The 27,873-nt window shown below is 36.7% G+C and overlaps 1 protein-coding gene across 6 annotated transcripts in view; it reads right to left on the minus strand.

Moving 5' to 3' along the window:
- Positions 1 to 27,873, minus strand: part of LOC129783027 (rapamycin-insensitive companion of mTOR-like) — a 109,195-nt gene that overhangs the window by 14,485 nt on the left and 66,837 nt on the right. For 5 of the 6 annotated variants that reach the window (XM_055792679.1, XM_055792678.1, XM_055792681.1 and 2 more), the window contains 15 exons: positions 27,147 to 27,247; positions 24,009 to 24,171; positions 23,502 to 23,603; positions 19,617 to 19,663; positions 17,396 to 17,531; positions 16,579 to 16,778; positions 15,470 to 15,596; positions 8,900 to 9,064; positions 8,406 to 8,482; positions 8,216 to 8,294; positions 3,372 to 3,481; positions 3,157 to 3,244; positions 2,286 to 2,378; positions 1,178 to 1,284; positions 297 to 526 (listed from right to left, as the gene is read on the minus strand). In XM_055792679.1, the coding sequence (XP_055648654.1) occupies positions 297 to 526; positions 1,178 to 1,284; positions 2,286 to 2,378; positions 3,157 to 3,244; positions 3,372 to 3,481; positions 8,216 to 8,294; positions 8,406 to 8,482; positions 8,900 to 9,064; positions 15,470 to 15,596; positions 16,579 to 16,778; positions 17,396 to 17,531; positions 19,617 to 19,663; positions 23,502 to 23,603; positions 24,009 to 24,171; positions 27,147 to 27,247 (1,825 nt within the window). The remainder of the gene's footprint in view (positions 1 to 296; positions 527 to 1,177; positions 1,285 to 2,285; positions 2,379 to 3,156; positions 3,245 to 3,371; positions 3,482 to 8,215; positions 8,295 to 8,405; positions 8,483 to 8,899; positions 9,065 to 15,469; positions 15,597 to 16,578; positions 16,779 to 17,395; positions 17,532 to 19,616; positions 19,664 to 23,501; positions 23,604 to 24,008; positions 24,172 to 27,146; positions 27,248 to 27,873) is intronic. The other variant, XM_055792680.1, reaches the window with a different exon arrangement.

Here is a 27,873-nt window from a genome sequence, read left to right on the forward strand (position 1 = left end):
GCAAGCTGCCATAACTTGACATAAAAACCTAGTAACTTACCCTAATGTTAAAATTTATTTCTACACCAAATGTAAATTTAAGACACTGTTCTCTTCCCTCTCACTTGATTACATCTCTCTGAATGCATATTACTGTCCCCTGGCTTGTACTCTTCTTTCTTGCAATACCACCTTTAAACCATTTCCCTGAACCTCATCCTGCCAAAAAATCAGTAAGAACACCAAAATGCATTTTTGTGGTGGTTTTTTTTGTTGTTGTTTGGTTGGGGTTTTTTTGTGTTGTTGTTGTTACTTACTTGAAGGCATAGATTCACTTTCACTGTTATGCCTAGAACTGGTGGACTCAGAGTTCAAGCTAAGAGTACTGGGTATAGAAGAAAGTTCATTGCAGAGCTGCTCCATGTCATCAGGGACCACTGGCCAAGGCTGTCTACGACTGTGTCTAACTGCATCCCAGTTATGATGCTTCAAAATGTCACATCCTTGTTTAGTTTTGGCTATTAGACCAAGCACGTAGACACAGGTTCTGTATTTAATGTATATATAGAAAAAAAGCAACAATAATAGCATCAAATTTAGCTAAACTTATTTCTCTCCTGAAAGGAAACAGTTTCAAAACAATTCAGCAGAAACTTCACAAAATTGCTAAATAGCTTTTTGTTCCTGATTTTTATTTGCAAAACAATGGAAGCTTAAGAAATACACTAAAATACCTGAGAACAATACACTAATAAAAAATAAAAAATAATTATTATGAGTGCCAAATACATAAAGTAGAAAAGTACCTTAATACATAAAGTAGAAAAGTACCTTTTTTTTTTAAAGGACAAACATTAATGCAGTAGCAGTATTAGGCAAAAGATCATCTATTTGAATAAAAATTATAATTAATAAATAGATTCCAACAGAGATATAAGTAGCAAATATTTAATTATTTTTTTAAAAAAGGAAAAAAGTAGTATGCATCTTTTTTCATAAGTTTCATTTGCTTACTGCATGTTCTTTTAGACTTCCTATACAATTCTGAGATTGTATAGGACTGGGATTGTTCAATGATCTTTAAAAATTTATTTTCAAGTAAGTAGCAAAACTATATTCACATAAATTAGGTAAGGCTATTTGAAAACCTACTGGAACTACCATCTGTAAATTTTATGTATAAAACAGATACACATACCCTCTAATGGAGAGAACCTCACAATGTTGCGCAAGTGCCATTATATCAGGAATTACATTCTCCTCTTGAAGCAAGTTAAGACCCCAATTTGATGATCCGATATTGCCCTGGAATAAGACAGTTTGTCAAATAAGTTTTGATTTTGATGTTGATGTGATCTGCAGCACTATCAGTGTAAAGCTTTTGACATCTTTGTTTGGTGGGTGGTACAGTTTCAAGCCATATCTCCTCAAAGCAATTAGAGATTTGAGCACCCTTTTGGGCATTTCCTAGTCATGCAAATCCAAAAAAGGACTCAGGACACCATGTATAATACCTAAAACTGGTCACAGTTTACTACATATTCCTCATTTTACCAATTCTAGTACACTTAGCAGTATGATCTTGAATTACTCATTTTACATTCTTCTTAAACAGGTATTTTATTACATACCTACAATATCTTCCAGTAATAGTCACCTTGGATAAATGTTCCAAAATAAACTTAGGGGAAGACAAGAAAGAGGTAGATAAACAGTTGAGGTGGCAAAGCGACTTTAGAAGTGTAGCTTGTATAGGCACAGACACTAGGTTTTCCTCATATTATCCCAAGTATCAGGGATGTCATGACCATATATATTCACACGCATCAACAGTGGCAGCCAATTTTCTTCCAGAAAAACTGAATTTTGGAACACCACAATAAATATATTAAAAGTAGAAAAATAGATCACAGCAAGTGGCAACTACTGGTTCCATAGTAATACTGTTTCTATACGTGGCAGTCTGTTATTTTTATTTGGTTTAAAACAAAAAAAACCTCAAAAAAACCAACAACATCCCCTGCCTGCCTGCCCCTCCCAAAAAAACCCAAACCAACAAACCCACAAACAAAACCCCAAAAAGAAAGACAAACTGACTATTAAAAGACTCAGAACAAAACAGGTGCAGTGAACAATTTTCATCTGAAAGTCCAGTTAAAGTACTTTCCACTAATCTGGAAAATCACACACATTTTATGACAAAACCCCCAAAGAATGATTTTAAGGGATTTTGCTTAGTTATTTCAGAATCAAGTGACATAACAGAACTCAAACAGCTGCAAAAAGATTGTAAATCTATTACTAACCAAGGCCCAAAGGGCTGCTTTCAGCTGCTTAATACCTTCCCATTTATCCAGAACTGGGGAATGAACAGTGTAACTTAGATCTGTAACAATATTCTGAAAGAGAAAAACAGAAGAAAAAAAAATACTCAGTTGAAAATTAAAAGGAGACCTCAGTAAAACAAGTTCTCTTGCAGTTTTAATAAAAATAAAGTGCTAATTTAAAGTATGTACCCTAAAATAAAATAGTGGTAGTTCTAGCATAATAACCGTAAATTAACAGCGATAGTAATGCAGGTAGAAAATTTTAACGTTAACATCAGGTTAATTCAGATTTCATAAAGAGAAAAGATTAATCAGATTAACACTCTACAACATATAAGCTTTCTCTTGAACTTTTTAACTATTATATAGAATTCATTACATCATCTTGCAAACTCACATTAAAAGTAAATTTATTTAAGCTACTATGAATTGGCTTAGGGTTTGTTTTCTTAGCTCTTCAGGATATTAGAAAGATTTTATTCCCTCATCTCCATGTTTTTGTATGCATAAAAGGATAGGTACAGTTTTACTTGTCAATATACAAAATTCACTCACACACAGACTGAAACATTATTTCTGTTGATGAGTTGATTTCCATTCTAAGCTTTGGTAGCCATTTTAAGAAAAACGTTGCAAGGTATTTCTCTGATATTTGTGCTCAGGAAGGAATTTTACATGAGATGGCAAAAACTGTCTTCACAACTTTTTGGCCCCATGTAACTTGAGACTTTCATAAACTACCTATTTTGCAAAGACTGTTTAAATTCCATCTCTTTTAAAACATATTTTAAAAGGATTATAATACTCTTTAAAAATTGTTCAAGTTATAAGTAGTTATTATTATCCTTACCTGAGACTCCAATAAATAGCAGCCTGTTTTATGGTGCACCAGTTGGCCATAAAGGTGAACTGGCAGGTAGACATGTGGTCGTTGTAATCTGGTAGAAAGAGAAATCATGTTTTCTCAGCAATTCTGAAATTTTCTTTTAAAATACACTGCAGTGTAATGCAATGAGTTACTGTTGAGTTTTTTTCAGATGAAGAGGATTCTTTTGGAGAGTTTACCTTTGGTTGCTCCGACGAACATAGTTATCACCATCAACAGGTTTGCGATAAGTTGTAAGTGCTTCATTAAGTTGTTCTTCAATCAATTCAACATACTTTAAATTATATTCCTAAAAGATGACAAAGGTTGACAAAATACACTGAGGTGGTACAATTCAAATGGTCCTTAAGGAAGGCTGAATTTCTTTATGATTTGAAGGTGAGGCTCATCAAAATTACTGTACTTCATACATACAATGAGTTTGCAGAGAGTTGACAACTGATTCCATAATTATTTCAGTGAATTTATTAAAAAAGGAAGGAAAGAAGGAAGTATTCCACATGTGACTAACCCAAATAATCTCAACAGATCACCATGCATTTCAGTATTCCTAGAGAAGTGACAGCTTGTAAGTTATTAAAAAAAATGCTGAAAAGCCTACGGGAATGAAACCAAGCATTTGTAATGGATTATAAAAACAAAATAATGTATGAAGAGTTTTATTCTAGTCATGACAATGAAGTCTTTTTCTTAATGGGTCATGTGTTCCTATTTACTTCCTAACAGCATAAGCTCTTCATGAGATCTAGATTTAACTTTAATTAGCGACAACAAAGACCAATTGTTCTCAGGGTACCCAACCCCCTAAGCTGGAACACAGGGATGGGGAGCAGAATGAAGCCCCCATAATCCAAGGGGAAATGGATAGCGACCTGCTGCTCCACTTAGACACACACAAGTCTATGGGGCTGGATGGGATCCACCCAAGGGTACTGAGGGAGCTGGCAGAGGAGCTCACCAAGCCACTTTCAGTCATTTATCAGCTGTCCTGGCAAACTGGGGAGGGCCCAGTTGACTGGAGATTAGCAAATGTGATGCCCATCTACAAGAAGGGCAGGAAGAAGAATCCAGGGAACTACATACAGGCCTGTCAGTCTGACCTCAGTGCTGGGGAAGGTTATGGAACAGATCATCCTGAGTGCCATCACATGGCATGTGCAGGAACACCAGGTGATCAGGCTCAGCCAGCATGGGCTTATGAAAGGCAGGTCCAGCTTGATAAACCTGATCTCCTTCCATGGCAAGGTGACCCACTTAGTGGATGAGGGAAAGGCTGTGGATGTTGTTTACCTGGACTTTAGTAAAACCTTTGACACTATTTCCCACAGCATCCAGTTGGCGGCCAGTCACAAGTGGTGTTCCCCAGAGCTCAGTATTGGGGACAGTTCTGTTTACCATCTTTATCAACGATCTGGATGAGAGGACTGAGTGCACCCTCAGGAAGTTTGCAGACACCAAGTTGGGGGGAGAGTGTTGATCTGCTTGAGGGAAGGAAAGGTCTACAGAGGGATCCGGACAGGCTGGACCAATGAGCTGAGGCCAATTGTATGAGGTTCAACAAGAAGTGCTGGATCCTGCACTTGGGTCACAACAACTCCATGCAATGCTAGAGACTTGGGGAAGAGTGGCTGGAAAGCTGTCTGGCAGAAAAGGACCTGGGCGTGTTGGTCAAGAGTCAGCTTAACATGACCCAGCAGTGTGCCCAGGCAGCCAAGAAGGCCAATAGCATCCTGGCTTGTATCAGAAACAGTGTGGCCAGCAGGACAAAGTAAATGATTGTCCCCCTATACTCACCACTGGTGAGGCCACACCTAGAATACTGTGCTCACTTTTGGGTCCCTCACTTCAAGAGATGTAAAGGTGCTGGGGAATGTCCAGAGAAGGACAATGAGGCTGATGAAGGGTGTAGAGAACAAGTCTTATGAGGAGCAGCTGAGGGAACTGGTGTTGTTTAGTCTGGAGAAAAGGAGGCTGAGGGGAGACCTTCTCACTCTCTACATCTACCTGAAAGGAGGTTGTAAATAGGTGGGTGTTGGTCTTGGTCTCTTCTCCCAAGCAGTAAGTGATACTGCTGTATGCCCTCCTTGCTGCCCTAAAGATCTTGAACTGCACCATTTCATGCTTAAGGGCAGCCTTGGCTGCAGGGACCATGAAATGGTGGAGTTCAAGATCCTTAGAGCAGCAAGGAGGGCATACAGCAAGATCACTACCGTGGAATTCAGGAGAGCTGACTTTGGCCTCTTCAGGGATCTGCTTGGTAGAGCACCATGGGATAGAGCCCTGCAGGGAAGAGGCGCCCAAGAAAGTTGGTTAATATGCAAGGATCACCTCCTCCAAGCTCAGGAGCGATGCCTCCCAACAAAGAGGAAGTCAGGCAAAAACACCAGGAGGCCTGCATGGGTGAACAGGACAAACTCAAACACAAAAAGGAAGCCTACAGGGGATGGAAGTAAGGACAGGTCGCCTGGGAGGAATACAGAGAAAGTGTCCAAGCAGCCATGGATCAGGTTAGGAAAGCTGAAGCCCTGATAGAATTAAATCTGGCCAGGGACATCAAGGGCAACAAGAAAAGCTTCTATAGGTATGTCAGCGATAAAAGGAAGACTAGGGAAAATGTGGGCCCTCTCTGGAAGGAAACGGGGGACCCTGGTTACCCAGGACATGGAGAAGGCTGAGGTACTCAATGACTTTTTTGCCTCAGTCTTCACCTGCAAGTACTCCAACCACACCGCCCAAGTCACAGAAGGCAAAGGCGGGGGACTGGGAGAATGAAGAACCACCCGCTATAGGAGAAGATCAGGTTTGAGACCATCTAAGGAACCTGAAAGTGCACAAGTCCATGGGACCTGATGAGATGCATCCACGGGTCCTGAGGGAACTGGCGGATGAAGTGACTAAGTCACTCTCCATCATATTTGAGAGGTCCTTGCAGTCCGGTGAAGTTCCCAGTGACTAAAAAAGGGGAGACGTAACCCTCATTTTTAAAAAGGGGAATAAGGAAGACCTGGGAAACTACAGGCTGGTCAGTCTCACCTCGGTGCCCAGCAAGATCATGGAGCAGATCCTCCTGGAAACTATGCTAAGGCACATGGAAAATAAGGAGGTGATTGGTGACCGCCAACATGGCTTAACTAAGGGCAAATCATGCTTGACAAATTTGTTGGCCTTCTATGACGGGGTTACAGCACGGACGGATGAGGGAAGAGTGACCGATGTCATCTACCTGGACTTGTGCAAAGCATTTGACACTGTCCCGCACGACATCCTTGTCTCTAAAATGGAGAGACATGGATTTGACAGGTGGACCACTCGGTGGATAAGGAATTGGCTGGATGGTTGCACTCAAAGAGTTGTGGTCAGCAACTTAAAGTCAAAGTGGAGATCGGTGACAAGTGGTGTTCTTCAGGGGTCTGTACTGGGACCAGTGCTGTTCAAAATCTTTGTCAGGGACATGGACAGTGGGATCGAGCGCACCCTAAGCAAGTTTGCCAATGACACCAAGCTGAGTGATGCAGTCGACATGCTGGAGGAAAGGGATGCTGTCGTCCAGAGGGACCTTGACAGGCTAGAGAGGTGGGCATGTGCAAACTTCATGAGGTTCAACAAGGCCAAGTGCAAGGTCCTGCACCTGGGTTGGGGCAACCCCCAGTATCAGTACAGGCTGGGCAGAGAATAATGGATTGACGGCAGCCCTGAGAAGAAGGACTTGGGGGTGCTGGTGGATGAGAACCTCAACATGGGCTCGCAATGTGTGCTTGCAGCCCAGAAAGCCAACCGAATCCTGGGCTGCATCAAAAGAAGTGTGACCAGCAGGTTGAGAGGTTGAGAGGTTGAGAATCACCTCTCTGCTTTGCTCTTGTAATACCCCAACCTGGAGCATTGCATTCAGCTCTAGGGCCCCCAACATAAGAAGAACATGGACCTGTTGGAATGAGTCCAGAGGAGGGCCATGAAGCTGATCAGAGGGCTGGAGCACCTCTCCTATGATGACAAGCTGAGAGAGTTGGGCTTCTTCAGCCTGAAGAAGAGAAGGCTCTGGGGAGACCTTATAGCAGCCTTCCTGTACTTAAAGGGGGCCTACAGGAAAGGTGGGGAGGGACTCTTTATCAGGGAGTGTAGTGATAGGATGAATGGTAATAGTTTTAAACTGAAAGAGGGTAGATTTAGATTAGATATTAGGAAGAAATTCTTTACTGTGAGGGTGGTGATGCACTGGAACAGGTTGCCCAGAGAAGTCATGTATGCCCCATCCCTGGAAGTGTTCAAGGCCAGGTTGAATGTGGCTTTGAGCAACCTGGTCTAGTGGAAGGTGTCCCTGTCCATGGCAGGGAGGTTGGAACTGGATGATCTTTAAGGTCCCTTCCAACCCAAACCATTCTATGATTCTATGTTTGTATGATTAGAGGAAACAGCCTCAAGTTGCCCCAGGGGAGGTTTAGATTGGATATTAGGAAAAATTTCTTCCCTGAAAGGGTTGTGAAGCATTGGAATAGTCTGCCTAGGGAAGTGGTTGAATCACCATCCCTGGAGGTATTTAAAAGACATGTAAATGTGGTGCTTAGGAACATGGTTTAGTGGTGGATTTGGTAGCGTTAGGTTAACAGTTGGACTTGATGATCTTAAAGGTCTTTTCCAACCTAAATGATTCTATAACCAGAGATGACAGGAATCTTGAAAAGCAGTATTCCTTTCCACACTTCTCTGGAGAAGACCTTACACAACAATCTACTTTGACAAGTCAGGAAGTCACGACTGCTGAAATATTTGCTGGAATATCTAAATTATATAAAAGGCCTGGGTAAATCAAAAGCACGCATGTACAGAGGAGCTATGGAACTTCTAGTCCCTGTCAACCATTTTCAGCAAAATCATAAGTCACTGAGGTAAAAAAATGTATTGGCATTAGCAATGCAGATATATGAATGTACACTATTTTTAATACTCTTTGACGTTCTAAACCTGCATATTCACACTCTTCCTCTTCCTACTTTCAAGCAAACACACATTTTATTCTTAGCATTACCTTTTGCCACTTTTCCATTTGTTTTGTTACATAACCTCTTTCATTTAGATAAGAAAACCCCTTTGGAATGGACAGAAATCTGTAAAGTAACATCAGACAGTAAGTACTCCACTTAAATTGCATTATTTGAATAAAAAAAACAACTTATTGTTTCCACAGTGCAAAGTCAAACAGCATATTCAACATTTACCTTAGGAGTAGAAGCAAACCTTTGTCTCCAAGGTGAGAAAGAGCTGGTTTCATTTGGATAAGGGCATGAAGATTGGCCTAAAAGAATTAAAAATGCATAAAGAATATCCAAGCACTATATAATTCTGAAAACTATAACAATTACAACAGTCTGCAAGCAATGAGGTAGCAAGTTTTTCATAAAAGTATCAAACAGCACTAACCTCATCCTAATATTATCCCCTTTACAAAAACTATAATTATCAAAATATCTGAATTAGTCTGAATTAATATTTAAAAGTAAGCATGATCCAGAAGTCTACATTTTCTTGTCATTAATACTGCAGTATTTTCAGTAAGGGGTCTATAAACTATTATGAAGTCCATCAGTGACAATCAAGAAAGGAAATAATCAGTAGCTTCTTGCATACTTTTATTTTGCTGTTGGGCAGAGGGTGGGGAACAGTTTACAGAGTAGCATACCAAAGAGAAGTTGAAAGGGGAAAGGATGCTCACCTTGTCTTCACATGCCTCATCTAGAATATCAAGTGCCTCAGAAGAAATAATTTTATTTTTATCATGTAACTGGGTCACCAGTAACTCAATCCCCCAGTTGCTGAAGAACTCTACATTTGCTCTCAGTAATACTCGTAAGTGTTTTGTTGCATACAACCTGCAGCTCTGCAAAAATAAGGAAAATACTTTTTTGAATGAAAGAAAAATAGCTAATGTAGTTAATGATTTATCACTTTTAAAAATACATTTCAATTACCATATTTTATAGCAAGTAACTGCATTGCACACCTTAATGCATCAAAACTACAGTCTACTTGAAAGCTATTTCTATCTTATCAAATGGGAAATTTGAGTCTGAGATCACAAGTAATCTGGTCACTGCAAATCTCCTTGGAAAGCCCTTATCAATTAGTCATTCGCTGTGATGGCATCACATAAATTCATCAGAATACTCAGTAGAAATACCTTGTAAATGACCAGTGCAATTGTATATACTATCATGTATGTAATGTTTTGAAAAAAACAAGAAAATCTTAGAATCTCTGGGGAATTTATTGTAATAAATTTTATTTCCCAAAAGTATCTGATCTTCAAAGCTTCTCAGAAAACCTTCCAAATATAAAAATGTTATTTTCTGTAATATGATAGTCTCCCAACACTTAGTTTACTACTATGAATTTCTCTAAGTGACAGCAGAAAGTACCACCTTGTCAGTTCCTTGCCAAATAAACAGCACAAACAGATTAACATAATTTTTATTAGAAAAATTACATGCAAAATAGAAGCAAACAGGCTTAATCTACAAGAATTTGCTCTGGAGTAAGCACAGAACAATCCTGAAAACGTATGCTTACCGGGAAAGGTGTTATCTTTACTTAGACAAGCATAGCTATAAAAGACAAAATCCTTCTTCAGGTCTTCAGTCCTTACACCTTTAAGGCTATGATAGCTATAATCAAGTACATTTTTTATATGTTAAATTATAAATTATCTGTGATGGGATGCATGTGAATATCTTTAACAGATAGGTGAATTGGTCCAGGTTGGACAGCACTACCTAGGTTAACAATATCTTCTGTTTTGTTGGTTTTTTTCCCCCTCCAGAAATACTTGGCAAGCAGGACTTGAAAGAAAATGGGAGTAGGAAATGTCAATGTGCACAGTTAATTTAAAAAATATTGTCTTGTTATTTCAATTTCAAGTATCATGTGCACATTTCTATTTATTCAATATACAGAGGCTTATTTTTTGGAAGGGAGGTGGGAATGATGTCACACAAGTACCAAGAATGACTGTGGCAACAGTGATTTGCAATTCTAATCTAGGCTGCACAACTGTTTTGAAATGGCTTGCATCCCATTTGTGGTATACCTTGTATATGGAATAGATGACTAGCAGCATACCTATTAAAGATGAGAACAAGAGCTACTATGCTGAAATGATCACTTGATCTAGATGTTAAGTCTACAGAATAACACAATAACGTGAAACCAGAATTCAGTGTCATTGTAGTTCAAGTGTTAAAATCTGTCTATAAAAAAAAAATCGTTACTACTATAACTATACTGAATGGGATACAGAGAACAAAAGATAATAATCTTCACTTCCTGAAATACTTCCTGAACATAAATTAATCTATCCAGATAGCTAGTGCAGAAATAGCACAATTTATTTTCTGCTTGGGGAAGGAAAAGATGAAGCAAAATCCTGGAATGTTTTTACTTTTGATGGGAAACAAAAGGAAAACCAGTGTAAAGGATATCTGAGGAAACAGGCATTCCCCTCTTTCCCCCAAGCATGAACTACATAAAAAACATAGATAAAGCCCTGTACTATATCTGTCAGAAGATTCTTACTTTTAATAGTAAAGGTCTTTGTGACCCACAGAAGTGATGACACAAGTCAGAGGTCACTATGCTCAGATGATTACATAAAGCTCAGCATAGATGCCAGTAGATATAGGATAAATCTACCTCTTGGTCACTCATGAAGAAAAAAGGTCATGAACTGCAGCACTTGAGGAAGCACTGGCTACTCTGCTATTTCTACCATGAGCTGGCAGAAAGGCAACTGAGGCAGTATTAATTTGCTTCAGCATGAATGACCAAAGCACATCTGGAAGTAGGTTAAGATGTTCTTCTGATTCGCTGATCTGTAAAGATATTGCTCTGTAAATGTTTCTGTTGTATATAGTCACCCCAAAAAAGCTACTCTCCCCTTCTAACACTAAACTGACTACAGAAATGACTTTTCCTTCTTCTGAGACACGCATTTGCAATGGCTAACAAACCTGCTTCACATCTTTGGGTAACTGCAAAAGGTGTATGAGGCTATAACCTCAGTTAGCTCATGAAATAGAGCATCTTTAGCTCTTAAATAAAGATACTAAAAGTAAGATATTTCATTTAAAAACTTCTCAGGGAATTAAAATTTCTGTAGGGAAGAAGCCTTACTGGAGATGGTCTTTCTCCCTTACAGAACACATCTTTTTAGAAATTATGCCCAGTTCCATGCATTTTTATTGTTTTTAAACATAATTTAGAAGCCAGAGGTAGCATACAGAATCAAAAAAATCACAATTTGTCTTCTAGATTCTGAATCAATACAAACCGTTCCATAGGCATTTGCTTACTATATGGGGTCTACTCATCCTACCAGATCCTCATCAGAAGTCCTTGAAAAGGGAAGTTGGAAGGGCTTGCAAGTGCCTTCTTTGAATGGAACTGCATGTTCATTTTTAATCTTAGGATTCACTTGTCCAAGGTGACAGAATGACAGTTTTGGTAATATTAAAAAATATATACTCCCTGTGGGACAGAGTAGTTGAGTGGTATAAACTGCACCAAGTTTCAATATTTTCCTATTGTGCTTACTAAACACAAAGGAGTAAATCTTTGTTTGTTGTTGACCATGCTGCTGTTTCAGAATTCCAGATGGTAAACATCAGAAAATGGCAGATACCTTCCCCTAACATCTAAGCAGACATACTTCCAAATTATTCCTCATTCAGTGAAACTGCCCATGCAAGTATCTGTCAGTTCATTATTTCCATATTCTTTCTGGTATCTTATCCTCTCTGAATTGACTACTACTTCCACCTCACACAAATATTTTAGTTTCTGGAAGAGACTTGTAGTTTTGCCAATTACAGTAGCTCAAAAATACCACTTATACCATTAAGAATACAGTTAATATCAGAATAATCAAAACGTTTTATCCTTTGGATTAGCTCTTTATGCTTTGATCTTCTATTGGGAGCACAAACACCAGAAACAATAAATACAAGCATTTTGTCCAAGAGATGATACTGGCAATATTCTGTACACCAAGCATTACCAAAGGGTTCTTTGAAAGGTCAGCATTTTGTTTTTTTGTCAAGTAGTAGTTAATGACATTTTCTCCTCAAATTCTCAGCAGCTCATTTTCCACCATAAGAATTTATGCAGCTGGGCACATGTAAATCAGGAAAAGAATTTCTTAAGGAAGTAAATAAATTTTATCCAAGTATGAAATCATCAGTGGTTGATGCAAATGTAGATCCATTTCTGCTGGCTAAGACAGTCCATTCTATTTGTGCTTTTCTTCTTTTAGACCAAAAATACAAAATATTTTCTTATGAATTCCAAGCAGGTCAACTAATTTGGGAAACAAAACACTGAAGTGTTTTTATTTATCCCTAAGGATTCAATACACTATCACAAAGAAAGTCAGGCTCTATTTAAGAGGTTCAAACAGTAAATCTTCCTTCTCTTATAGTATCCTGATAGTAAAAGATTCATTTACATCTGTGATAAACAAGATTTAATTTTTTTATATTTCTTAAATGTGTTATACTTTTTGTTTTTAAGAAAACATTCAAGGGATTCTCATGGTACTGCAGGGTACAAAAATCAGGGTACAGTCTCATCCAGTACAACACTGAACAGGAGAATTTAAGTCACAACACATCTCAGCTGTGAGTTTTCCTAGAGATCACTATTGTTAGAGACCTGCTATACCTGACTGCACACCTAACTCTGGCATTAAGGACTACTGACCTATCAATGCACATATTTTATAAATTAAACTGAAACCTTTCTCATAAGTTGGTGTTAGGCAGTTGAGAAAATATATCCTAATAATTTCTATTCTTTTACATTTCAAGAGACTTCCAAAAATAGACAGTTATTTAATCTCTGCTGTTTCCCTAGACAACGTTGCTAGATCCATGCATCAATGTGAGACTGGGAAACAGAAACATTAGAACTCAGCAGTCATAGGCTACTAACATAGGCTAAGACCTTAAAACATCACGGATGTGAGTACCAGTGTTTCTAGCAAGAAAGATCTCCATCTTTAATTATTTAGGTTGGAGTTCCAAAATTTGAGTTCTTAAGTTTCTGAGTCTGTATAATGTCTCTTAGCTTTCTCCAATGGGTTTTACCTTGACATCTGTCAAGCTTTGGCATTAAATACTCATGGTAATACCAGTGCAGCCTATTAAAATTCAGATCATGATCTTCAATCCTTTTCACAATCCCAAACAGACCAGAACTGAAATGGATAAACCTGTAGGCTTGTCATGGCTTAAATCTGGCCAGCAACTAAGCACCACAAAGCACTCGCTCACTTTCCCTCCAGTGGGGTCGTGGGGGAGAGAAAATCAGAAGGGTAAAAGTGAGAAAACGTGTGGGTTGAGATAAAAACAGTTTAACAACTACAAAGAAATAAAAAAAAATGGAAAAAAAACACACAAAGAGAGAGGAAAATAAACCCCAAGAAAAACAAGTGATGCAAAAGAAACAATTGCTCACCACTAACCAACCAATGCCCAGCCAGTCCCCAAGCAGTGGCCCCCCATTTTATTGCTGAGCATGACATCATATGATATGGAATATCCCTTTGGTCACTTGGAATCAGATATCCCAGCTGTACCCCCTCCAAACTTCTTGTGCACCCCCAGCCTACTCGCTGGCAGGGCAGTGTGAGGAGCATAAAAGGCCTTGACTCTGTGTAAGCACTGCTCAGCAATAACTAAAACATCTCTGTGTTATAAACATTGTTTCCAGCACAAATCCAAAACAGCCCCATACAAGCTGCTATGAAGAAAATTAACTATCCCAGCCAAAACCAGTACAGGTCTCTACAAGCTTTCTTAATTTCTAAGGTGCTGGAGAGTGACATCTATCCTATTTGCAACTGAAGTACAAGAAGTATTTACTACCCATTGTTCATTAAGCTGAACTACAAATAGGTGGAAACTGTATTTTTAGTTATCATCACTAACAGCAGCAGAAGCTCTCTTTCTGGCTTTGTATACGCTTGGGACCGTATGTTCAGACACTATCTCCACCCCACTTCAAGCCAGTCTGCTTACAGCTAGTGATACCTGTATCAGAGTTGAATGTATTCTGGTTTGTTTCCTTTGTTTCCTCCTGGGAGGCGGTGGAGGGAGCCAGTACCCATTGACATGAAATCTCAATAGAAACAGCTAAATGAAATTCCACTGTCTAAACAGCTTTTAACCAGCAGTCATCTAACAGAAGCTTAGAAGTCTAATAAAGACACAGGCATATCATCACAACATGTGAATTTCTATTTCCTTGCTCAGACTAGGCATAAAACACCTTTGGAGAAAGGATATCAAAGTCATCACTTCTTTGAAAAATTACTTAAAAATCAGTCAGTAGGGAGTCTTACCCTCTTCTTTCAATGAGTCATTCCTTCAACCCTAACTATCTTTATTACTTTTAGACTCCTCTCTTTACCTATAAGAATTATCACATCTTTTAGTCTTGGAAATATCCTTGATTTCTTTCTTTCCCTCTCCTCTTCCTAAATAAGAGATATTTAAAGCTAGTGTCTACCTTATTCCCTCTTGTATCTACTTTAGAGCATACTCTGCCTTGTCCAAGTGAGAGGAATAGCTTTCCCTTAAGTACTGAAAGTTCTTTCCTAGTTAGATTTCAACTTAATAATTGTCATTTCCCTGACATTAATGTTTGTCTACTATGCTACACCTGATTTCTCTTTTCTTAAAGGTTCAAGAGCTTCCTTTCCTAAGTCTGCATGTTATTTCCACTCACCTTTAATTCAGAAGTGCAAATCTCAATGCCTACTTCTGAACCACCCCCTTGTTCCAGGAGCTATACCTTCTACTCAATTCCACCACAGTAATCTCAATCATTATGAAAATAGTATATATCACTGGAAGGTTAATCTGCTTATTCCTGCTAGAAATACACATTTCTGTTTGTGAAAACAGTGCCTTCACCATTGATTTAGGATGTCCACTGACCTAGACAATAATGTTATATTTGGTTTATATTAGATTTACACATTTAAAGACTTTAGCTCCCTTCATACATGAGAGAAACATCTGTTTGAATGACTTAATTTCTTGAGCACAAATACAATGAAGGCATGAAGTCCACAGCAAATTCAAAAGCTATATGAATAGGAGTTTCATTTCTCTAAACACAAACATAAAAACCTTTCTGCATATATATTATCTTAAAGTCACACACCTTGAATAACAACATAAACTTCTAGTGGCAAATAACAATGGAACGTAAGTTGAATCAAACTTACATCAGTAGCTGCTGTCAGGATTTTAGAAAGGATGACTCTTGCTAACCCATCTCTGCTGTAATCCAAACTAGAAACAGTCAATTTTAACAAGTGATCCTGGTTCTTCAAAGAACAAAGATTAAGGAGACTGGGGGGGGGGGAGGGGAGGAAATAAAAATTAGTATTTGAATCCACTAAAACTCACTCACTCACTAATTTAAACTTGAATACTCTGAATTAGATTTTCAGTTCCATAAATGCAGAAGAAAACAAAGTAAGGTCTTACATGAAATGGACTGACTTTAAACTGTTACAGCTGTTAGAGTCAAAGGGAGACCAAATAATGCACTAAACTGCAAGGGAAAAAACCACACCAAACCAACACTTTTTTAAATTGCTATGTAACAGTCTTGTCAGTATACTTGGATGTTCATGAAGCTCTGTGAACAATTCCACATTATAAAACATTCTGTGTATACAGCTTGACATAAGGTTAGTCCTATTAACTGTATAGATTTTATTGTAAATGAAGTTTTCTATAGCCAGTAAAAAACTTGCATTCTAATAAGCAATGAAAACAACTTAAAAAAAACCCAGAGTACATCAAACCACCTGAATCTTCTCTTCAAATTTACTATATTTCAAATAAACTGGCCATTGGCCAAATTACTCCCAAAGGAAGGTAAATTTATTTGTACCCAAAGAAAATTTTGAACTGAAGTTTAGGTACAACATGCATCATCACATTTCACACACAGTATGATACCTACCAGTTTGTTGAGGTTTTGTTGTGGTTTTTTTTGTTTTGGTTTTTTTTGGTGGCTTGCTTTGTTTGTTTTTTTAAACATTTCAGTACAGTATCATCTTTCCTGATACTGATTTCTGTCAGATAGGTGTGGACAGGAAAAAGTAAGCTATTTTGTAACACAATCACGCATATCTGTTCAGTAAGACAGACTAAAAGGCCACTTAAAAAAACCACTCAAAACCTGCACAACTAAGGATCTTTACTTGAAAATAAATCAAAATAATTTTAAATTTTTCAGCTTTCAGTGGTCCTCATGCACAGTTTACAAGTTTCATAACAGTTATACCCGTAAGTACAATTCAAACAGAATAAAAACACTCACCACTGAAACACATTACATTTTTCAAGCATTTTCACTCCATGAGGTTGACAAGAGAGAGTACCAAAAAACAGAAAGTAGTGCTGGCTAAGGGTATTTAGTAACCCATTATTTTGAAGACAATGTTCAGGTTTCGTTCCTGATGAAGAATTGAGCCAATTTACAATATCTTTAACCAATTCCTCCAGGTAACCTTGTCCATCCTAACAAAACAAAGAGTAATAGCATTTACTAGTAACAGAACTGGGCATCTCTTCTTTACCAAAATCCATCATTTAAAATTCCTTAAAATGTACAAACACAATACAGATACAAAATAGAAATGCTGTTTGGCAAACACAATTCAAACTAAAGAAAAAGGTTCAAGGCAAATAAAAGGAGTTTAGCTTGAAGACATCTTGGGACCAATTCTATTCTTTCCAAGAAAAGGATCATTCAATGACATTTAATTCTGGCCCAAGGCATAAAAGTCTTTAGCACACAAGAAGAAAGGAGGCAGACAAACAAAGGATATACATAGAAAAAAATCCAAACAAAAAACTCCCAACAGAAGCAAACAAAAAAACCCCCACAACCAAACCCTAAGTTGCATTTAATAAAGCTGTATTTAATGAAACTCGTACTTAAACACAGTTGTCTTCCCAGTGTCTTATCTGGACAATTCAAGATTTTAAGTTATATTTCTTAATTACGCTGATCATTTTAGGTTTAACACCCAAAGTCTACAGAAGTCTTTACTAAAATTAAGTTTTTTTCCTCTAAGTGGCGTACAGCAGCACTCCTCATTCTATCTCCAGTCTTGTAGCTGAAAATTTCTTACCTCTTCTGATTCAAGAAGAAATTCAGTAAACTGACAACCCACCACAGTGAGCTGCTTAGCCTTGGCATAGTCCAGATCCAGGTTGGCATACAGTTTACTGCTAGGCTTGTAAAAATATAGCAATCTTCTTACAAACCTATGGAAAATAAAAAAGAACTTGTTATATTTCAGTAAGATGAGGACAGTCTCACATTACAAAATGATACTGGTATAAAATATAATTTATCACTAAATTAGCTTATTGGCAATAAATGTTCAAAAGTTATTAAAAAAGAATAGCAAGTATCAGTAATGAGTCTATCCAGACACAATTTCAGAGATGCAGCTGTACGGTCTATGCCATGATGTAAAATAAGCAAAGGAACTCAAAATCTCTGTGCTCTTAGAAGCCATAGCTTCGTTCTCATTCTCATGCTTATTTATTCTGCTATAGTTTATCCTGTGGTGGGTTTCAAAGACTATACTATCTAGACTTACAAAGAGCTAAAGACGAGTCTGTCTTAATGTTTATGTGACATGACTTTTCCTTAGTTAAGAAAGAAATAGTTAACGCTACTGTAAAAAAAAAATGGCCTTTTTCTGGCAGAACATTTTTTTTCAGCAACAGTATTTTCATTCACCTCACAAACATTTCTGAAGCACAACACAGTGATCGCAAATGCAGACTCTCAGACTTTTTGAAACCATGGTGAGCAATATAGTTTGAATTTCACATTGCAGGAAAAAATTTCAGCAAAGAGCTTCCCCCATCAATTCTTAGTAAAAAAATAAACACATTTGTGCTTTAAAAGAATACAGAATGTTCTGTCTGAAAGTAGATATGTCAAGCATTAAGAAAGTTTAACTAAAGTACTGTCTTTAGTTAAAAAAATGAGAGTAAGCCACTATCCCAACTCCAAACACAGGACCAATTATAAAGGAAATCTGAGGGCTTCTTTAAATTTTGTCAAATGAAGTGTATTTTACTCTGGGTTATTAGCAATAAATATATTACATATATTTGCACACATTTATATGAGTGTATATATACATGTATACTTAAGTGTATATATATGTATGTATATATATGTACATGTGTATACACACACTGCATTAACTGTATCTCTATGAAATGATCTATTCTATATCAAAAATATCTTGAATTTCACTTTAACAGCCATAAGATCATCACAAACACACTAACAGTAAAAGAAAAAAAAATCAACTTATGGAAGAACAAATAAATTTACATTTCAAAAACAAAGTGGATGAAAATTTTTTATGATCAGCAGTGAAACTAGAGAGATTTGGTGGTTAAATAGTTATAATTCAACAAGAACAACAGCAATTTAAAGCCATTAAAGCATCTAACCCACAATCCTGTAGAAAGGATCAACCAAATGAAAAGGTTTTAAAAAAAAATCAGAAAAAAACACAAATGTAAAATTAAATTATGACTATGATTACAATGGGACTACTACTTATGCTGGGAATATAAAAGTTGCCTGATTACTTTGTAGGAAAATGTAAAATTATGCAGCGTGAGCCTTTCAGGATATGTTTTTCCTTTAGGTTTTTCCTCAAATTCATGCAGAAGTAGCTTTCCATGCCTACAAATACAGAACTACTCTTCAAAGTAGTTTGTTTAATCAAATCAATTTCTGAAATTCATGTTAAAAGTGACATCCAAGAACTAATTAGGAACGCTATTACCACACATGCACAAAAGTAATAAAAATACCTTAATGCCAACAGACATAAAAAAGGAATCAGAGCTGTACTGACTGTCTTTTCAAATCACACATGCTTCCCTTGTCATTAATAGCAACTAAAAATAACTTCCTCTTGGGTTTTGATGAAAGCTATTAACTATATAGTGGTACAACTGTAGACCTATTCCATCAAAATTTGTCAAGTGCTGACATCAAACACTAATGTATGAAATGTTAAAGAGGTAATACTTTAACATTTAAAATGAAATAGGGCATTTGCAAAGCTAATATGGTTCTTGTTTTAGGGAGTAAATATATAATGTATCTGTGCACAGAAAAGAAACCACTAAAGCTTAAAGACCTGTTTATTTAAAGCAAATATTGCAACCTAATTATCTGAATTTTTATTTCTGCTGCTTATCTATAGATTGTTTTATGTGTGACACATCAAAGAATGATTTATTGGAACATTAAACCCCAGTTTTTCCAAATTTTTTTCTTCAAAGGAAGTCTATGTAATTTTTACATACCTGTGCAATTGTTCATCTTTATAGTTCCTTAGATTTACATTTGGCCACTAGAAAAAACAGCAAATATAGCATTATATGAAACTTGTACATCAGTCCTTGATTAGTCACTAAAATTTACTAATTTCTATTACAGTTCTATTCACCTAATAATGTGTTATCTATAAAATAACCTCTTATTTTACTGAAAAGCCCACATTCTTGCTCCAACTGACTGCAACTCCCTTTCCCCATCCCCCCTGCACTGCCAGGAGAGGAGGTAGAAGAGTTATGAGTGAAGTTGAGCCTGGGAAGAAGTGGAGGGGTAGGGGGAAGGTGTTTTTAGTTTTGTCTTTGTTTCCCACTATCCTCCTCTGTTATTAATTGGCAATAAATTAAATTAATTTCCCCAAGTCGAGTATGTTTAGCCTGTGGCAGTAATTGGTAAGTGATCTCTCCAGCCTTAACTCAACCCATGAGCTTTCATTCATCTTTTTTCCACTTGTCCTACTGAGGAGGGGGAGTGATAGAGCAGCTTGATGGGCACCTGGTGATCAGCCAAGGTCAACCCATCACACCAGGACTAACAAGTCTCTAGGAATCACAGCTTCATCATACAGCCACTAAAGCCAGCAAGTCTAACCCAGGTGGCCAGGCATATAGCACTGCACTTAACCACGTTAAAATAAAATTCTTGATACTCAAGCAGACCTCTGTGTTAAATACTTTCTATGAAAATAGCAAACTATGACATGCTAACAAAAATAAACAATTTTTCTCAGTTTCTTCTCTGCAAATAGCAAACATTTTGATACACATAACAGGTAAATCAGGTGTTGTTGTTCTTGTTACTATTAATCTGACTTGGTTTAAAAATAATAATTTTTCTGTTATAGCTCACCTAAATATTGCTTATTAAAATGGTATTTAAACTCCTCTGTTGATACTTTGTAAGATGTTTTAAAAAGGATCACACAAAGCTATAATACTCTCTTCTGGAGCTATCTTTTCTTCATATTAAATTTTCCTCTGTTTTTACAGCCATCTGTTGACTCTATGGTTTTAGATTTATTTTTGTTGCTACTAGTATCTTGGAAGAGACAGAAAAAAGTATGTCAAACATTTTTCTTTCCTACCTAAGCAATACAGTTATATATTTCCAATTGGTATAGCAACATTAAGACATATAGTGCACTAGTTAATGATTAGTAAAACTGACTACACTAGTAACATTGAACCCACAGTACCATATTAAGTATGAAGCTCTACTGTTAACAGTCTCAATTCCTCCATCCTGACCACTGCCACTTTTGCTGCTCTTTTTAGCAGCTTAGCAAGCTAAGCAAGTAAAAAAAGGCAGTAAGGGAGCATATGAGATGCAAGTAGCGAGGTGGTAGGAAAGCTGATGCTCCGCAGCTGTGAGGCTGCAACTGAGACAGAAGGGAGGTGAGTAGCCACATGAGATGGTGAAGTCCAAACACTGGAATCTGGATCCTGCTGATTCAGGGACTAAAGATGGACCACTCTAGTAAACTGCACAAATCCAGTGTAAGCTAAGATAATGTTAACAGGAACGAAAGTGGTTAGAATTTAACCAGAAAACACAGTAACTTCTCATTCTGAGAGACAGAAGTCATCTCTGATTTTAAGACATTTAGAACTGTTCGACAGGACACTAGAAAATATACTGCATGGGAGGTCTGAGATAACAAGAAAACTGACAGCTTGACCTAAATTTCAAGGGATAAAAAACCCAGAACAAACCAAAAACTCCCTTGGTTGTCAACTACATAAAACTTCCATTATCAAAGTACTACACAAACTAATTAAAAAGTGAGATTCTGAAGAACAGTTTCTTGATAATATCTTTAATACTGAATCAAAGGTAAAAATATCTATGATGAATAATCATAGATATCTAGTAGTCTAGTAGTATTACAGTAAAAATTCTGTAAACAGTGGAATTCAGTGGAACAAAGCTACTGTCATGTACCTATTCAAGTCTTTATACCAGAGAGATTCTTACTCTCTTAAGTTTATTAGTCCATGAAAAACTACACAGAAATTTTTAGGGGGATTTTATTTGGGGGTGGTGGTGGGATGGGGTGGCGGTGTGCTCCCCTCTTCCCCCCCCTCCCATCCTGACCTAACAATGAACAACTGTATTCAGCTCAAAGTGGATACGGGAGTTTGACTTGAACAGCATGTTTATCTTACAGAATAGATAACAGATGCAGTCTAACAAGCAAACCAACTGAGCGACACCTGGAGTGAAGCAGGGGCCTCATAGCTTGGTGTTGCTTCGTTGAAGGCTAGGAAGACTCCTGCGCATCTGTAACCGTAAATCTATCTGTACTGAATCCTCTCTGCTCTGCACTGAACCATTGGGCCCAACTGACCTTCCTGAATGGACACCTTGTTAAGGGCCAATTGGCACACAATAATTGACTTGGTCCCACCTTGTCATGAGTATAAAATCTGGCATTTTAGATTATTTTTTTTTCTCTCTGAGGATGAGAACCCTGACTACAGGATGGGTTGACAGGCCTGGACCCCTCTCCTCCCCAAGCAGGGATGCCTCTTTGGTAAGATTTGTGCTTCCGATTACATCGGATGCTATCCAGGACAATATTACTAACAAAAGCGCTGTACTTTTAACTCGAGCTTGATTTTTGCAGTACATGTATTTATCAACAGCAATCCCGAACTTGTTATATCTGTTGCCTTAATGAATCATCTATTTATTTTTTTCAACTCTGTGAAACTGTTTTAGTGAAAATCCTTAACTGGGCTCTGACAGACAAACATTAACTCTGATGAGCAGCTGTACACATAATCCTTTAGACCCATTGACCAGGTCTGAGACTAGGATTGGATCTAGCTGCACCTAGACTCCTCTCTGAGAAGGAGTTTAGAAAGCAAGGGGATCCTCTCCAAACCTCCTGACTCAACAGGAGGGCTGTTGCCCCCACCCTGGCCACTCATCAGACTCAACGTGACAGGCGGGTGTTGGGTTTTTTAATATTATCCTGATAATGTTTGTCACCATTAACTCTGTTTTGTACTTTTGACATCTTTATAATAACATAGTAAATATGACAGTATGAAAATGTTAGAAAATGTTACTTGGGGGTAACAATGGAAGGATGGCTTTGATGCACAGAATGACAGGAGCTATTTTGGCTCTAAGACTATATGGAGTACTCAGAAGGTTTTCTTACTCAAAGAAAGTAACTCCTCTGCTTAAAAAAAAGAGGCAGTCCCTTAAAAGCTGTACATTAAATATATTTAAGATAATTCCCTCTGTCAGAGATGTTTCCTATAATTTGTGAAAACAAATTCATTTTGTAATGAACTTGATGCTATGAAATTATTTGTATTAGTTCAAAACGTACAATAAGACTGCATAATACTGAAGTTTTCATATGTGGCTCAGTCTAAGCATGTGAAGCTTGATCTAAAACCCACCTCCAGCCTTTATTTTCAGTGCACATTATTTTTTATTTTTTAAAAAAATCTGCTATGAAACTGAACAAGGCAGTATCCTATGTAGTTTGGATTGAAGTCTAAATTATTAGCACCTTTAAAGTCACTATATCTCATTCCATAAAGTCTATTTCTATACAAATAAAGTTGTCTAAAATTTAATATATGCTTATTAAGAAACTTGTGATTTAACTGTAGTGTATTTTTGTATATAGTTTAAGGGTTGTATACAAAGATACTATATCAGCACTGATTAAACCCATGAGATCCTAATTTTCTGAAATCAAAGAGGTTATAGGATATAGTATGGAATTGATATTAGAAAGTCAAAGCTCACATGTGTAATGGAGACACACAATACACACCCCACTCCCATCCCCCAATAATTTTATAAAAATAGTATCACGCCCATTTTATGCTCACCTTCAATATGGTCCCTATCAGATTCCAATTCCACTCAAGGTTCTCTTTATGAATGAGAACTTGGCTGTCTCGAAGATTCATTACAAGTGCTTCTTCTGTATCCTGGAATACAGACATAAAAAAAATACAGTAAGTTTCCTTGCATCATGTCTTGTCACATGATATACTTACTGTTCATGTAATAATCATTAAAAGGGCTATGCTCCACAGTATTTTTTGCATTTGAAAGTAAACTGCATGGTTCTAGAACTGCATTAAAAATCTAATAGTAAGAGATTATAATTGGGACTTAAAAGCATTAAAAATTATTGTAATTTCACTCCTCAATTTCTAGAAATACAATATATTATCCACAAGTAGCTAGAAGAAAAATTAAATGAAAAATATTCTACAAAGAAATCACATAAATTACTCTGAATTAAATGACAGAATGAAGCTTGGGGGGTGGGATATAAGCCTCCAAAATACAAAATCAAATTCAGTTTTGAAAATCAGTAATGGTAATACCTTTAAAATAAAGATGTCTTTCTGCACACGGTATTGATCCCTTTTTTGGTGGGTTGAGATTGCTTTCTGAATAATATGATCTAAATGGAGGCTGTAAGGTTTAGGTCCTCTTTTCTTCATCTCATGAAAACGTTTTAAACAGCTGAGGGCGGCACTTGCTCGTCTAATAGAAAAAAAATACTATAATCGGTATTTGACAACTTATTCAACTAAAGAGTGCCACTGCTATATCTTGAGTTAAATAAATATAGCTCAAGAAAGAATTCATCAACAATTCCAAAGCCTCTTTATATGTTTTTATACTACCATATCCCTCAGTCTTGTACTAAAATTATACAGAAAAATGTATTTCAGAATTTCTAAGTATCAAAGTATGAGCCTTATTGATAACTTTTCTTCTACTCTGCAATTAGTGGTACCTTTCAGAGTTCCCAGAAGATATTGCAAAGTTTAAAGTTGGTAAAGTACTGTGAGATGTCACAGCAGATCAACATTCCACAGTGAAGTTGAGATGGCTAGCTTCAACTGATTAAAAATACTATTTCTTGTAAATTCTCTTCCCCTCCCCAGAGGGTGGCAGGAGTATCAGTAGTATATTTCCTGCTCTTTATATCTAAACAGCTCACCAAAAGCATGTAAGAAATTTTCTATGAAAAATAGGAAGTAATAGAAATGACATTTGACACGGGCAGAAACAGTTAATTGCAAAATAACAGTAGCAGAAAAAAAAATTACTGAGCAAATAAAATAAGGATGTGCAAAAACCAGGAGGTAAGTCTACCTTTCTTCCCCATAAACAAAAATTCTCATAGGGTAGGTGTTAAAGAAAATGTATTTTGAATTAAGAAATTGAAAGTGCTGAAGCTGCTAAATGGCAGAACCAGGCCTTGTCCCTTGTACAGCCTTAATCCAAGGCTGGTTTAAAACTTAGTCAAGTTAATCAGTGGGAGAATAGAGAAATAATAGGTGATCAATTTGTATACACAGGTGCTCTCAGAAACACAGGTGTTTCTAGAAAAAATTAGTATATGTGAATAGGAATTGATTGTTCAAAGACTAAATGTGCTCGAAGGATTGTGTGAGTTAAAGCAGGCAGAAAGAAGATCATGATCCGAGGAGGACCTTGGAACCGAGGCAGAGACTGGAATCAAATAGATGAATCAACTGGGACAGGGTCAGGTGATGGATTCACAGAACTGACAAGACCAAAGGAAACTTCTAAAAACTTCAGACATTGATTAATGATTTGATAAGTGTATATAAGCTGTGCTGTATCCCTTTGTTCTCTGCCACTCACTGAGGTGGTGGCCCAATCCTGAGTTGTGATTAAAGCAAGCCTAGTGGTACCCATGTCTGTGTAAATTTTTCCTTTAACAGTAGGAGAGTGGGTTTTTTGTATTCTCTTCAAACAAACAAATACCTGTGAATTCGATCACCTACCTAAATTACATAAATTTAATCTGTAACAGTGTTTACAGTTTTTCAGAGTATGAAACAATGCAGAGTGTTGACCAAAACCAAGATCTCTAAATATCACAAATACTACATCTACAAAATCACTTTATTCCAACAAAACCTGGACTTCTTACTACTCTATCAGGTATGTCCAAAAAGTAAAAATACTGCAAGTAATCCACAAATATATTCCTTTTGCTTTTCATCCTTCCTCTCCTCCCACACCTTTGACCAAGTGGAATACCCTGTGAAGGAGTTTCAGATATGATCTTTTTGAAAAATAGCTGTGTTTTCACGTATCAAAATCTTCTAGTAACATGCAAGAAACCTTCAAAACTAAAAAGCAGAAGAGCATTAAGTTTCTGGGAAGCACTCTACAAGCAGCATTTATCATTTCACAGTAGCATTTCAAAAAGATTCTGTACTTTATCACTGACAACACAACGGAAGACAAAATACAAAGTTACGATACATTTATCAGAATATTGACCTAACAAACCAGATCAGGAATGGCAAGGGTAATTAACAAAAACATTTCCTATAATTTACTATTAGAAAAAACCCCGACACACTCAATTTAAATGGTGTTCTACAAAGAAATGCAAGTAAGACCACTGAGTTAGAGAAACACATTTTAAAGACACTGGAATCTAATAAATTATTTTACACAAGAGAGTTTAAATTGTGTGAAATACCCAGGAGACAGTATTTAATTTATGACAGAGCACTTCTGAGGTTAAATTGCAAGATTACTAGATGTATAGAGAAATTCTAAAAATTAAGGAAAACAAAAAAGCCCATAGGTTTTTAAAATTTCAAAATTCAGGTATTTCTCATTCAAAGAGGAATAGAAAACTTCTATAAACATTTGTTTCAAGTCAGATGCCTAAAAATACCTCGAGTACCATGAGTGCCAAACAGTTCCTAATGCTGCTTAACATGCCACTGCAGAATGCTGCACGAAGATGTTTAAATTTTCTGTTCAGTGTTTTATTTAAATGGAAATGAACTGAACTGAAAAAAATTATCAGTGCAAACTTCAAACAAAAGCACCAGAAAGCTTTAACATAATTACTATTGTTACAATGATAATTTTCTTCTAAAAAAAAGTTTTTAAAAAAACGGCCCCATGCCAATATTATGGTTTTTTGCTCTTGTTCACACTAATAATGATTCACTGATTTGGTCTATTACTATTTCATTAGCTATAGATAAACACCAAAAGATAAAAATTGGTACAGACTTTTTTAGTTTGGAAAGCTTAACTGTATCAAAATGCCGAAAAAGAAGTGTGAAACAATGAAGAGGTCAAACACACAGAACATGTCTCAGATGGTGCTTGGTCAAACAGTGCCTTAGAGTTAATTTAAGAAAAATTCTGTGTAAAAAAAGTAATAAAATCTTGCAGTCTGTGCAACAGTGTTCTGAAATCTACTATCAAAACTTTCTTTCCAAATGTCTGAATTTCTAAACTGTTACTGTAAATAGATCACACTTTGGGAATCATGCACTGGAAACTATTTCCCTAGTGTCACAGAGCATTTCTATATTCCATTTTTTTTTTAAATAAAGACAGAAGTGGTTTCAGCCATCAGAAAACTCGTAGTGTAGGTTTTCACTCAACTGCAGGGGGAAAAGGAGACATACAAATTTTCACTTTTAAGTGTAACTTAGAATTCTTACAGTCTTTTCTCTTTCATGATGTCAAAAGATGCTGCCATATTCATTAGCGTTGGTAAGCAGTGCAGGTGATGGCTGTGAGAATGAGGAAGGATTGTGTTTGCCTAAATAACAACAGAAGACTAGTTAGAATAACTTATTACAACATTTTCAGCCATCTCTTTAGGATGAGCATTTGAAGAATCTACCACTTTTCACAAGACTTTCACAAATGCATGAAAACAAAACTACCTTTTGCATAATAGCAGAGAAATAATTACACATACCATTTTGAATATTTGATCTAATTAATCAATCTGAAATACAACTGAAAATAACTTAAGATAATTTTAGGACTCAGAGCCTTCTTTTGGAGCCTTCTCATTTGTATTTTTTGCATTGGTGGTTTTTAAAGTTGTAAAATGCAAAAACATGCAAAGCATCACATATCCTTATGTCACATGTATAAAAGTACTAAAAAACCCTAAAATCAGAAACACAATTTATGATGTTCATTCAATACTTTTGACTACCAACGATTCTGCACCAAAAAATTATCTGATAAATAGAAATAACTTCATAAGTTACTGGACATTTAATAGTATACATTAATGCAGATTCCTCTTTTTAAACTACATGGATGACTGAAAACTCAAAAAAAATTCCACCAATTACTTAAAGAAAAAAAAATCACTGAAGAGACTAAAGAACAGATTTGTTGTGGTTGTAATCCATGCTACTGAACTGAGCT

Source organism: Falco peregrinus, chromosome W (assembly GCF_023634155.1).
Source record: "Falco peregrinus isolate bFalPer1 chromosome W, bFalPer1.pri, whole genome shotgun sequence".
In the NCBI taxonomy this organism is placed as follows: domain Eukaryota; kingdom Metazoa; phylum Chordata; class Aves; order Falconiformes; family Falconidae; genus Falco; species Falco peregrinus.